Genomic DNA, 14,296 nt, shown 5'->3' with positions numbered 1-14,296 from the left:
CAAAAGCCCCACACACAAGCAAAGCAAAACACGGAATTTATTCATTGCTTCCCGTTGGTAGGCAGGTGCTCAGCCATCCCCAGGAAAGCGGGGCTTCATCATGCGTAACTGTTACTTGGGAAGACAAATACCATAACGCCAAATGTTCCTGCTCCTTCTTCTTCCCCCAGCTTATATATCCTCAGCATGATGTCATATGGTATGGAATATCCCTTTAGCCATTGGGATCAGCTGTCCTGGCTGTGTCCCCTCCCAATTTCCCATACCCCCCCAGCCCTCTGGCTGGCAAGGCCTGAGAAACGGAAAAGTCCTTGACTTAGTATAAACATCACCCAGCAATGGCTGCAAACATCAGTGTGCTGTCAACATTGCTCTCACACCAAATCACAAATGCAGCACTGCACCAGATACTAAGAAGAAAATTAACTTTGTCTCAGCCGAAACCAGGTCTTGTTTTCATCACTTAGTGATTTGGGGTTGTCTTTTTTTGTCTCGATGACTATTGAGAAGAAATCTGGCAGCTATTGCACACGTGGCTAGCTAGGCCTGAGTTTATTATTGGAATCATTTGTTTCCCAAATAGTATCTGGGGAGTTAAAGCTGACCATGGCTTAGTTCCCAGTAGTGTTTCTGTAATAACATTTCAGTGACAGACCTCTTCTTGCACCATTATATTTTAGCTGCAGACAAGAAAGGTCAGGCTTCAATGGGGTGTCCAAATCAAAACCAACCAACCCCTGAAAAACAAAGACTGTGAGCAGGTGGTCTGGGCTGCTGGAAGCAGAGCTTCCCGGTCACACACTATGGAGAATTTTATGATGAATTAAATTATGGTGCGTTCAGTGACAGGTGGCTTATTTTTTGATAAACTGCAAAGATCACTTGATGTTTTCCACTTGTCTGGATGAAATGGCTAAACGCTGAAATAGAAGGAGTATTGTACTAGGATATCACAGCTTGGATATTGGCCTATTGATCATAGTCACATGGGTTAGGCCTGGCTCCCATTTGGAACAGGAGTTGAGCTGTAAAAAAGAAAAAGTCTGCTGTATGAGCTATTGCTCTCCCAAGCCACAGAGACCAAGCCAGCCTTTCCTGCTGCAGGGCTGCTCTGCTCAGTCTGGAGCGCTGTGAAGGAAGAATTCCCTCTCCCGTGCCAACAGCCCTATTTCATGCGGGTACCTACTGGATTCTTCGCACCTTGCAAGTGGCCATCCATGCCTGCAGCAATGGTCTTTACCTGGTAAGTCAGTCATGGGAAGAAACGCAGCTAAAATTTTCCCAGCTGTTGAACCTACAGCCAAGACTGAGTGCAGCTTGAACTCCGAAATGTAAGAAACATGCAAAGCACTTCTTCTCGGCCCATGTCTGTCTCCTTGAAATTAGCCTGCTGTTCACTTATGACAAGGCTTCTAGTGGCTTCTGCCACACCATTCCTGACTTACAGTGGCTCACCTAGCCTTCTCACCCTCCTTCTTGGCAATCTAATGGTAGCTATTTGTATCACTTTTATAGCTCTGTGTTGTGTCCTGTCTTGCTACATCGTATTTTCAAGCATAGACCCAGCCTGAGGAGTACTTGGAGGAAAATCTGTGCACCTGTTTCCAGATCTTTGGCTGCTGCAAACCAGTAAAGGAATCCAGGCCAGTTAACACTGGCCAAAGAAGTGGGCCAGAAGTTTGAAGCTGAAAGGCTATAGATCTGAGAGCTACTTGCAGCAGCTGCCTTAACATTTGTAATAATGACTCAGCTGTACAGGTGATGGCAGCAGTACACCACACGGAAACTTGGGGGCCTGGAGGCCAGAAAGATAAGCTTTGCAATGGGGAGCCAGTGGGAAAAACAGGGAGGTCTTTTTCATAAAATGCACAGAGAAAGCAACTGGGCACTAAGCTGTGCTTAAAATGGCAAAGGCATTTTGCATGCTGGCCTCTCCTTGGAAAGGAGACAAGGAGCAGTGAGTCTTGACATGGTATTGTAGGAATGACTGAGCTATCATAAAAGGACAGGTATTTAATCTTCCAAAAGTAGCTTATCTCAGTCATTTGAGCACATGAGGCTGAGTGGGTAGGGACCCAGAGCCACAGGTTCAAGGACTTCTTGTTCTCTCTGAGCTCAGAGCCCATCTGCATTTGGCACCGGGGCTGTGACTGCAAATGAGGGTCTCCCACCACCCCTGCCACCCACCTGGGTCGTTACTCCCTCTGTGCACCACCTCACCTCTCTCCTTCTCCCAGTCTTCCCTCATGCCAGATGCCACAGCCAGCATCCTCTGTGAACAGCAGTCACTGTGTCCCCCTGAGCTACAGGGAGGGGACTCCCACATCCCTGTCAGATGGGTGGAAGAACTGGATCTTGAGAGGTTTGTCTCCTGTCAGGGAAGGCAGCATCAGCTCTTGTCCTCTTTCCCTGTGGGAAGGGCTGCTTTCAGTGCTGTGCAACTTCAGTTTGGGTTACTCTTGGACACATGTAGAGGTGGAGTCATGCCAGTATACTGGCATCCACTGGAAGGATGGGGGCACAAGTGGAAAACTTACCTTGAGTTCCACATGACAGCGTATTTTAAAGAAACAAGGCAAAAGTGGAGGGGAGGAATCTGTAATTAAATGTTCCTCTTGACCTGGTGCAAACCACTACCTGCTCAGGACACATTTTCCTCAATTTCGCAAACCCTTTCCCCTTCTCCTTCCTGCTGTTTTGCTCACAATGCTCTTCAAGTGGGTGTGTCTTGACCTATTCCTTCCTTTTGTCCATGCCTAGTGAAGCACAAAGATGTTTGGTGCCTATTGGATAATGTATTTCGTTTACTGATGCTATTATGTATAGATACATGCCCTGAGGGCTTCACTTTGGTTGGCAAATCGTGCTTCCTAATGAGCTCACCACTTCAGATAACGTTGGATTGGCTAGCAGGGAGGCTGTCTCAGCCTTACCTGGGTTACCTCCATGGTGTTTCTGGTCACCATATGTTTTGTTTGCTTGTGTCCTCTCTCCCAGATGAAGTACAGGAGCACTGCACAGCCTGGGGCAGGAGAAAGCACTCTGTACTTCCCACAAAAAGCAGTTCCTAGGGACCATGAGAGCAGTCACAGCCTAATGTAGTTCTTTGGTTGACCAGGTTGTGAAAAAGTGACCTTGAACTAGGTGCGGGTTGCATGCTGTGAACTCATGACAAATGCTGTGGGTTCTGATGAGATGTCCTACAGCAACTAACTGGATTTTTTTAAAGCTCTCGCGACAGGCTTTTTAGCAAGTTGTCTCCTGGCAAAGAGTCTCTAGAAGAAATACCATGCAACCACAAATCAGTAACCAAACAAGCTAGGTGAGGACTGGTGCTTACTATAGCAGTGGCGAGCTCAGAGCCCCCAGCATCTGGGACAAGGGGACAGAGAGAAACTCTATGAAACAGAGTTGTGCTGAGACAAGTTTTGGAGCTCAGTAGCAGAGACCTGAGCATGTATGGGACTTGGGGCTGTTCTCATGGCATGACATAAAGGTTAGGATCAGACTGTGATGGCAGGTAGTAAAGCTAGAAAATGAGTGAAGGGATGTTGTGACAGTTTGTATTTCTATAAATGCACTCATCTCCTAAGGTAATTAATAAAGGGTGGCAGTTCTGTCACATTTTAATTCTAGGACCAGAGATGAATTGCATACACAGAGCCTGATTAGTCATCTTGCCTACTGGATTGCTAGGGAGGAAATCACTTTCATGATGCTGCAACTTTCCATTCTGTTTATTCCATGTTCTCCACAATTTTGCTTTTCCCCTGTTCAGCAGTTTTTCCTTCCATCTCCTGTAATTGTTCTCTTTGTTTTTCTCTGGTTTTGCAAGCTGGGGTAGGGTCTGGCCACATTTTCTTAGTTTAGTGACTCAGGAGGTACACAGATTTTCCTGGAACTAAAATATGACTACATTTTATTTGGATTTATTCTAGTTATTGCTTTGCATTTCAAGGTTTCTGTGGCTTTTATGTTTGGTTTGGGGAGATTTGTGTCTCAGGAGAGTTAATTTTGAATTGAAATAGTAAAAAAAAAGAAAAAGTATCTGTTGACTTTTTGGTCACATCCATTGTTTGTGCTTGCAGGAGCATTCATTTGACTTCCTGTTAGTCATCCTTTTCCAAAGCATTCTGAAGTCTACTCATTGTTGTCAAATCATCACTGATACCATTTGTGTGCAATAGACTATATCCCAGAGAAGTGATTCCTTATACTTTCTGCCAAACACATGCATCTGTTGCAGGTGAGTTATTAACTTCTTGCTTATGCAGATCATTTTGAAAACTCCTAGGAACTAATTTTTTTTTGGTACTATATTAATTGTTCAAATTGCCATTTGAATCCTTGAATTTAGTTCAACATATTTAGATGACAACAAACACCAGCTTTCATTCTGTTGCTGGTCTTGGGACAGTTACAGTTGCTGGAAGAGGCTGAAATGAAATTACATTATTACAAATTAGATTATTATGTTACTTGACCAATGTAGTTAGAACTTGAGATCCAATGTAGTTAGAACTCGAGATTTTGTGATTTATTCAAGGTAGAGATGTATTCAGATATCTTAGATACAATTCTTTGTATTTCTTATACATGCTGCCTTTAATGCAAGAGAATAAAACTGTGAGCAACAGGTCCTCTGTTCACAGCACTCTATCTCCTATGGAGTTTGGCTGCAAATGTGAAAGCTCAGCTCTTCCTAGTTGGATGCCTTGTAAGACTCCCAAAAAAGCAACAAGCACGTAACTTGCAGCCAGCTGTAAAATCAAATGGCTGCTTCTAAGTCATCACATAATATCACCATAGGTACATTGCATATGTGTAACTAGCTTCACAGGTGTGTCAGTAACTCGAGTTGGCTTCTCTTGGCAAGTGGCTCAGCCCTTGTAACAGCACATTCATGTTCTTCACTGCGATGTTTTTCAGCCTGCCCAAAGATCCATGCTAGACTGTTATCAATACCCAGGTTAGCTAGTGTGAAATTAGCTCACACCCATAAACTTACACACATGCAGCTGCAGCACACACATCCTGTCTGGAACAGAAGGAGGAACAGCATCCACTTCCTCAAAGTTTCCTACGCTCCTCTGCAGTGAATTGTCCCAGCATCTTGTTCTGAAAAAGTCTGGCACATCCCAAGAGTAAGTCCATCCTGTATCCTAACAAAGGCAGGGTTTTGCAAAATAAAGCAAGGGGAGAACAAAACAATATTGAAATACATAATTTAAGACTGTCCTGAAACATATGAGCAAGGGGATTGATGTGAAGTCAACCCATCTTCTGGTATTTCCTAACTTCCGACCCCTTCATTGTGCAACTTGTTTTTTGCAATTGTGCAAAATTATTTATTTTTTATTGGTTTTGTGCCTATAATACTTCAGTGAATTGAAGGGTAGGTACAGAAGAGACACAGGAAAAAGATACAGCAAAAATTAGTTTAGAAGGTAGACAATTTAGCTATATACACTTTGAAGCAGCTTGGTCTTGTAAAGGCCAGGATGTGAAGGACAAAGGCCTGAGGAGCCTCTTGGGAGAAGGGAGCAAAAGTACAAAGGTATTTTCAGCTCAAGTGAAGTCAAATTACAGAGGACTGAACTTTGGTTCCCAGCCCAGAACACACTGAAGGCCATCTCAGCAGGCTACAGAGTGGGATAGTCCCTTAAGAAGAGACAAAATTTCCCTGCTTTTAACGTGTTATTTTTATTACATGTTAATGTAATAATTACAGGCTGCATAAAACTGCTGCTGAGAACAGACTCCACCTCTGGCCATTCCTAGCGACAGCCACGAAAAAGAATAGGAACTGCTCTTCGAACAAGGGAAGCACCCTGTCCTGATACAATGCTAAAAACATCCTGCAAGCTCCCTGCAGCATCACATAGAAAAGTTTTGGATTAGAAGTGATCAGGGTCATAATGTTTGAAACAGTAGAGGACAATTAAATTATTAACAACCCTTCAGTTTTCTTCTTGCATGATAAACTGCTCTGGGCAAATTACAACACTGGTGCAGCACACGATTCCAGACAAAGCCATTTTTTGCATCCTTTTTTATCACTGGCAGAATTCCTTATTATTTTCAAAAAGCAATGCTCGGTGCCGCGCGGTTTGATGCTCTGCTGTAGAAAGCAGGTTTTCCAGGAGCCCCCTGGCTCCTGGGATGGTCGCGCAGGACAGGGCTGCGCTTTGCCCTGGCAGCGGCTCAGGGGGTAGCTCCTCCCCCGACGGCTCTCACCGGAGCTTGCTGGAAAGGGCCATGAGTCCCGCACCTGAAATAACTGCTGTGCCTTTCAGGCTGCTTGGTTTCCTACCATAGGTGACAATCAGTTTGCTAATTAGCTGCTAATTCCCGGAGGCTGTGGAGTGCAGGCGGGGCGGGAAGGGCTGATGCAGCGGCGGGCGCGGCTCGTTGCACCTTGGCTGTAGGGCGGGCTCGGAGAAGGTTCGGCGCTCGGCGAACCGCCGGCCCGGGGGGGGATGGGGGAGGGCAGCAGAAGGAACAGCGGCTGCGGCCCCTGCAGACATTCATTCAGAGAAAAGAAGATATACTCGTTATGGGGGGAGGGGGGACTCGACACACGGAGCAGCGCTTTAGCTTTCTTTCTTCATGTCAGTCTCTCCTCCCCCCGGAAGGCTTTGGTATAAAACGAGGAGGAATTTCGGCAGACTCAAGTAACATCTCTGCTTCAACGCAAAACTCAACGCTGCCTTTTATTTTTATTCTTGCAGACGGGGCTGAGCTGAAACAAGCCCTCCCTCTTCTTACTGCAAACACCACTGCGGGATAAAGATGAGGTTGCTGAGAGGCTGCCAACAGCGGCCAGGACGGTCCGAGTAAGAAACGACACGTTCCATCCTCTTGTCACTGATAACTTAAACATAAAATACCCGCTCTGCTGACAGCTGGTAAGTGAGCATCCCCGCTCCGAGGAGCGCAGCTGGCTCTGTAAGCTGTTGCATGGGCCCAGGGGGACCCCGCGCCGCCCTCTCCCGCCGCGCTATTGCGCGGTTTCGGCCGCGGAGCTCCTAGCTGGCCTCGTGGAGCCTCCGCACGCTTCCCGTTCCAAAACCTCCTTCGGGCAGGTACTGGTGGCGGCGGCTGCGACAGTATCGCTATACCATGTAAATCGCCGCACGTTCAGAGGCAGAGCTGGCCGGTCCCGTACATCGGCGTGTTCCTCGGTGAAAGCATTCAGGGAGCTAGTTTGCGTTTCCAGGGGGAATGGAGCCTGCCTTAAGCTCCTTTGAAGAGAATACGGTCTTTAATGGGCTTGCGAGCCGGTGAGACGAGATGTCCCAGAGCTTTCCCAGAGGTTCCTGGGAACTTGCTGGTAAAAGCTGGTATCGCGGCGAGCGGAGACGCGGGTACCGGCGGGGATGAAGTGACAGGGGCTGCGGCTCGGCTGCCCGCCCGGCCCGCGGCGCGGAGATGCGCTTGATGCCGCCTGCGCCGGCGGAGAGGCCGGGCGGAGCCGCCGCCGCCCGGGGCCGCATGCAGGGCCTCCCCTCGCCCCCGGCCGCAGCGGGGCCCCTGGGGGGCGGTGGCGGGGCCTGGTCGCGCCTGGGAGCGCGGGAGGAGGTGGCCGCGCCGCGGGGGCGGTCCGGTGGGTCTGCCGGGCGCCGCCGCCCGGCAAGGTAGGCGGGGGGGACGGCCCTGCTCTCCTATCGGCGCTGGCGGGGTGGCGGAGCTGCTCGGCTTTCGGCGGCCTCCCGGCGTAGCCCCGCTGCTGGGTGGGGGCAGCAGCCGGGGCCGGCCTGGGCCCGAGGCGAGGCGCGGCGGGCCGGGCGGGGGTGGGGGGGTGGGGGAGGGGGGCGGTGGCGAGGCGCTAGCGGAGATTGGTGGCGCCGGCGAAGCCGCCGGGGTGCGGCGGTCCCACGGGCGGGCTCGGTGCGGGGCGGCGGCGCCAGGGCTGCCTGGGGCGTGCCCCGGCGCGGCGGAGGGAGCAGCGGCTCCGTGGCTGTGCTCGGCCTTAAGCTGTGCGAGCGCATGACTGGTGCTTTATCGGAAGAAACAAACCTTGGAACGTGTATGTTCTCTGCTTTCCTGAAAGTCCTTGGGCTGTTCTTTGCCGGTGGGGGTGGCGCTTCTTCTGGTTATTGCAAGCCGTGAGGTCGGTCCCGCTGTCCTTTCTCAAATCAAAGCTTCCAGCGAGATGAACAGCCGCTCCGTTGGGAGGATTTATGGCTGTCGCGCCCCGGTTACCCGGCTGAAGCGCTCTGTCGAGGTTCGGTCGGTGCGGTGTCTCTCTCTTCTTCACCTGCTTTGTGCCGAGGTATTCTTACATACAGCGTGGCTGAAAAACTGTTTATAAAGGGTGAAATTTGCGATGGGATGAGATTACTTGTTTTAATCTAACAATTCTGTTGCAGCTGAACTGTGTGAAAATGTTATGTGTAAAAAAAAAAAAAATGTATCTTCTGCTGTGGTGAATGTGATGGTGCTAGACTGGTCGCTCCTCAACTTGAAAAATAAAATTCAGGGAGGGTTGTAAGGGAAAGGAGATGTTCATGGAGCGAGGCTGCCTACCCATCTATTTCTGGGTATGAAATATTCCTGTCTAGTTAGGTCGCAAAAGTGGTATTTCTGAAACGAAAGTAACTTTCCTTCCATATGTTAGATTGCACCAGTTGTATCCTTGTTTTTCTTCCCACCTGCACGAAATAAATCTACAGATCTTTCTTTCCAGCTTGATATGGTACCTGATTCTTTAGTATGCCTGTGCATCTGCTGAGCTGAAGCAGAGTCAATTAAGTTACTCTTTAAGTTTACAGCTATTTCTTGAAGCAGCACTATTAAAGGTAGGTAAGTCCCATGGTTTCCCTGAAGGGCGTCTTGGCTATAGGAGACACCTCCTGCTTGTGGGATGTATGCATCCTCTCCTGAGACTCATGAGACTCCCAGTGTCCAAGTACCCCTCTGTTCAAAACTAGGAGGAAAGTTTCTTTGGAAGCGTTTGCCACCTGGGGAAGTGCTGTGGGAGCAGCTGCGGAGTGTGTAGGCAGGACAGCAAAACCTGAAAGCTGGCAGGAAGATCGTAAGTGCCCAAGCCCTAAGTCATAAACAAGTGGGGAAGGAGGTGTTGTGGTCTTTTGGCTAGACAAGGTGGTTGGTGAGAAGTTATTTTGATAACGTACTGTGCATGCCGCTAAATAATGGCTTTAGCAATTATGCAGGGGAGTTGCCTCACTGAGGAGGGAAATACAGCAGCTGGCATGGTGATGGGGCTTATTCACAGTGCCAAGCGCTTGAGGGGCTTCTCTGTCACCACTTCTTCAGACCTTCGAAAGCCTACAAGCAGAGGGTTTTAGAGGATTTTGAATGATTGTTTTCTTCCTTGTGTGGTCATTATTGATAGAAGATGGTAGGGAGGGGGAATAGTTTTTCTTATGATAGCTGCTTTGTGCCATGAATGCTTTTATTTTGTCCCAGGCTTGTTTTTGTTGTTAGTTTCTGGGCACACCATGATTAGTGCCTTTCAGTAAAGGTTTGATCCGTCTTCCCAAGAAGAACCTGCTTTGGCTGATATGTAGCTTTTGGGTAATCTTGTGTGTTGCTTGATATGCTGCTGGAGAGGGTGCAGTCAGATGGGTCATTTGACGATAGAACTTGCAAGACCACTGAGTCTCTGTGAGGCAATCCACACCATTGACTCAAAGGGGCTTGTGAGAAAAGGCTCTCATTTTTTTTCTCCACGGTATAGCTTGAGCTGTAGCACAGGATCTTTGTTTTTGTACTTTAAGGTTGTATTACTTATAAGCATGAACAGTTGTTTTTACTGAGTGTATGATGCAAGATACTCCACTGTAGCTCCCTAGTTAAGTGCATTTTTAGGAATGGGATCAAGATTACTCAAAATACCTCTTTCTACAGACATCTTTTCTTCCAGATGTTTGCACTGTTTTAGTTAAATTGATTGAAATGTGTGCTGTGTTTGAAGAGTTTAATTTATCAAGCTTGTGGCAACTCATTTGTCATTCATTTCAATAATTTGTTCATCAATTTCTCTAGCCTTATAGAGAAGCTAGTAAATAATTGGGAAAGAAATTCATGCAGTAAGTGAGTGTACAGGACATTTTCTTTTCGGTCTCTATTTTCTACTGCTATCAACTCAAAAGACCAAGAGCTCTGTAGCTGAATAAAATCCCTCTGAGCCTCCCCCATTATTCCAGTTTCTTCTACTTTTGCTGTGTTATGTATGGCTTCTTCTGTACCTATTCATAGTCTTCAAGGGAGGTTTTAATTTGGTCTGGTAACTTCCTGAAGCATTTAATCTTTCTTTCATCCTCCTGCTAGAGAAGAACCTAAAACCTCATCTTTTCTTGATGTGTATTGAGGTCAGGAGGAAAATGTAACATGCAAGCTGTTTCTTTTGCAAGTCGCCTTTCAGTAGTGTGTGGAAATTAATCTGTTCTCACTTTGCAGTTCAGTGTATTAATTGCTGATATCAGTAGCTGCTATTTGTACAGAAAGGTTGAAAAGCTGAAAAGTGATGGGCAGCGTTAGCTAGTGCATGCTATGAAGAAAAAATAGGGAACATGTGGCTTGCATGCGGTATTGCTACCTGTTGAAAAATGCTTTGAACAAATGCAGGTGCAGAATGTGGTAAAATAGTTTGTGGTAGTACTTCTTACGTTCTGTGCTTATCTTAAAACATCACATCCTTTTTAAAGTTCATTTTCTTCTGGTGTGGTCACTCATCAGTGTTCAAAGTCAGTCCTCCTTTGGTCTTGAAGACAAAAGTTAAGCCTTGATATCTCAAGAGGAAAACACTTGACAGTACTGCAACAGAGTGAGCAAATTTTGTGTTCCCTGGGATAACATCCAAAGTTTGTGTGTAACTGTTCTGCGTTTCATCTGCTCCCAGCCCTGGCAGCAGCAGTGAAGCTGCTAGAGCTATTCTTTACATTCCAGCATCCGTGGGGAGCCAGGAGGAGCAAGGCAAAAGCTCAAATAGTCCCCACTTGCTCTGGTTAGGAAGGGAAGGCTGGAAAGCTTGAGGAGCCACAAAGCTGATCCTCCTTCCTGTTAGGAGGACAGGAACAGGGTAATGAAGAAACTGGTTTTAAGAGAGACAGGAATGAAATGAAGTTCAGACTTAATCACTGAAGCTGCTCTTAACATCTGTTGATTTACAGTGCAAGTTTCTATTCCCTTAGCAGGAATAGTGCTTTCTTTTAGGCCACTAGTCTGTAGGAAACTTCATTTGTGAGGTAGGTGGCTAGCAGGCTTAGACTTCTATGGACTCTTCAGCTCCCTTTTTTACCAGTTTCTAGCCCTTGCGAGTACAGGTTGGAAACACTAAAATAAGGAGCAGCTGCTGCAAAGCTCTTTGTTAAACTGGATCTGCAGACTGTTACTTTGCAGCATAGCAGTAGCTGTCTGTTGCTTTCTTTCACTACTGCTTTTCAGAGTCCTTTGGCCAGCAGTGAAATGATGATGGTGAGGGGCACATCACTGGCTTACTTGGAGCCTTAGCAGGGCAGGCAGAGAGAATATGCATAAGTAATGGCCATTTAATAGTCAATGCAAAATGTGTGTGTATAAAATACAAATGAGATTGCATATGGGATGGGGGAGGAGTCCCATTCCTAGGGTAAAGAAGGAACTGAAGTTGTGGTTTTGCCATTATTCGTTTCTTTTTTCTAATCTAATTGTTGGTTGGTGTAGCTCTCTCCTGGGCAGCTAGCTTTTGCAGGTGTGTTATGCTGACACAGGTTTTTGGCTACACGATGAACTGTGTGGCAGAAATGATCTGTTGCAGTATACAAGCACCCTTGTGTAACACAAGGGACAGTGTGGGGAAGGAACTTGGGGGTTTTCTTCTCTGCAGTGAGGAGAGAGGAAGGTGCTTGCTGCTTAAGAGCTATTGTTGCTGAATGAAACCACAATCTTATTAATCTTTTGGAGGTCAAAATAGGTATTTCCTGTTTCTTTTGAAGTTCTTGAACCTGCCTGTATACATCCTGCACCAGTATTGTGCCTGAGCACCCTGCAAACACTATCACCTCAATCTTAACGGTGCTTCAGGTAGTCTGAAGTCAACATACAGGATTGAGGATCAGGAGGAGGGTTAGTGGTATAGATGTGAGATACCCTATAGGGTTTGTTTGAACGCAACATTTGCACAAGATTAAATGGAGCCGTAATATTAAATCCACTTCATGAAGTGCCAGAGCAAGTTAGGATTTGTCTGTATTGAACATGTACAAGGCTTGCTAGCATGTGGTAGCTAGTCTTGATCATGACCCTTGTGTAGACAAGTTACTGCATTCTCATTTGGTTTGCTGGGAAAAGCATGGGTTCTGCTGGAAACAGTTAAGGGAAAACTACAGCTAGTTCTGCCTGCCTAAATGTTTTGCAATATTTAATGAGACAGTGTGACTGTTACTTGCCTCAGCTGAGAATCTGGAAGGGTATGTAAACTTATCCTTCTCCCCACTTGCTCGCCCCCCTCCTCAATTTTATAACCACCCGTGGCAGTTTTAATTCCCCATTCCCAAGAAGTCACTGGCCTCAGGACTGTGTGGCGAAGTGCCCTGTGGCTCAGCAGCTCTGATCTAGCAGTATCACTTCAGTCTCAATTGATTGGTTTCCTGTCCTTTTCTCTGCCCAGGTGCCAAAGCGTGGGTACTGGCAGACCCATAAAAAGGGTGCTAGAAGGGGTAGACAGGGATGTTATCCTCTAACTCCTATGCTGAACAGTTGTAGGTGCTGCAAGTGAAGTGTGTGGACAAAGGGAATGAACAACAAAATGTGCTGTCCCTAAACAGCATCTCCTTCTGTCACTGCTGGAGACAGACTAGTGGGCTAGATTGGTCTGACATAGCAGAGTGCTTCTTGTGCCTGTCTTGCTCACCTTGCGCAGTGGAGCACAGGCCCGGTTGTGTAAACTGGGGTTTGAGTAGCCAGATGGTTAAAGTACTGGTTAGATACCATTTGTGCAATTTCTCAAGACTGACTGCCCTTTCTTGCAAAATATACTAAGTAAATACTGTTATTTCATTTTCATTGGAGCAGTTTGAATGGAATAGCTGTTTCAATTCTTTCTTCTATGCTAATGGCACGCCATAATTTGTTTTCAACTTGAGACATTGATTCTTAGGTGGCTTAGCCTCAAATCTTAGGTTTTGTATTAGTTTAAAGATCTCTAATCTGAGAATGTTTTTCAGAGATTTTTGGAAAGAATAGTGAAGTGAAATAGAATACGCATGTCACTTGAGATTGTATGGAGAATATTTCCTATAATACATACTGGCTTATGTCTGACTTTTTGAAGCTGGGTGACTGAAGTCAGCTAAGACTATCTAGTAAGTGACTGAAAAGGATATCTATAATGTTTAACTTCAGACAACTGTTTTGGAAAATTCGGACACTTAAATGTTTGTGCAAGACTTCAAAATTTTAGCACCTTTTTTAATGGCCAGAGGCTCTTGCAGTAACTCTGCTACACAGTTGTGTGACAAGCAGATATAATGAGACCACGTTTCTGATGTCTTTCTGCATGTGGACTTTCTGATCTTTGATTAAAGATGAGCTTATGGGGTTTCTTTGTGTTACCCAGCTGCCTGTTTATTTTTGCAAAACTTACGGAGGTCTCAATTGTGTTAAGTTCCTAATCTCCTGTCAAATTTGACTGAACTTAGCCAAAGGGATTAAAAAAAGTTCTACAGGGAAGGAGAGAACGGATATGCACACATGCATGCAGGATGTGTTTGTCTAAATCTCATTTCATGCTAAAACCACATGCAATAGAACAAAAAGCCTTTTACTGTACTGCATTTCATGCTCTAACGGAGTTCTGCATCATTTGCGGCATGAATAGAATCTGATAGGACACGGTGATGCCAGAGGCTGAGCTGGATTTGGTGTGGTCAGGGTAGCAAGGAAAAGATGTCAGTAGGGACACACTAGAACTTGCTTACAGTGTATCTTGCTCTAGAGGACTACCAGTTTTATGCTGAAGTGCAAGTGTCAGACTGCATGTTTTATCCTTGCTGCAGCGTGGGCTAGCTTGGCTGTGGAAGAGCAGATCTGTGCCACAAAAGCCCATCACCCTGCTGTGACTCATGGGGAGGTGAGCTCTGTTGTTGTCTCAGGGCTTGCTTGTTAATTTTACCTTCGGAGGAGATACCTGAACATCTAGCCCTGGGCAAATCTGACCTTCTGCAAGGATCAGGTAGGGGAGGATGGCTAATCTGTGTAAAGATACTGCAGTCCTAAAGAAACCCCTGTTCATTTTGCTTTAGCATTTAAGGACTGTTGAAACTGAGGATTGAACAGCAAAAATAGACAG

The 14,296-nt window shown here is 46.4% G+C and overlaps 1 protein-coding gene across 8 annotated transcripts in view; it reads left to right on the top strand.

Moving 5' to 3' along the window:
- Positions 1–4,184: 4,184 nt before the first annotated feature.
- Positions 4,185–14,296, top strand: part of ST3GAL6 (ST3 beta-galactoside alpha-2,3-sialyltransferase 6) — a 48,483-nt gene continuing 38,371 nt past the window's right edge. For 3 of the 8 annotated variants that reach the window (XM_040583218.1, XM_040583217.1, XM_040583211.1), the window contains exon 1: positions 7,661–8,029. In XM_040583218.1, the coding sequence (XP_040439152.1) occupies positions 7,990–8,029 (40 nt within the window). In that variant the 5' untranslated portion in view covers positions 7,661–7,989. Of the gene's footprint in view, positions 4,247–4,595; positions 7,638–7,660; positions 8,276–8,811; positions 9,038–14,296 lie in introns of those variants that run through there. The other 5 variants (XM_040583215.1, XM_040583214.1, XM_040583212.1 and 2 more) reach the window with 5 other exon arrangements.

Source organism: Falco naumanni, chromosome 2, assembly GCF_017639655.2.
Source record: "Falco naumanni isolate bFalNau1 chromosome 2, bFalNau1.pat, whole genome shotgun sequence".
NCBI classification, from domain to species: domain Eukaryota; kingdom Metazoa; phylum Chordata; class Aves; order Falconiformes; family Falconidae; genus Falco; species Falco naumanni.
This window is presented reverse-complemented; position numbering and strand designations above follow the sequence as displayed.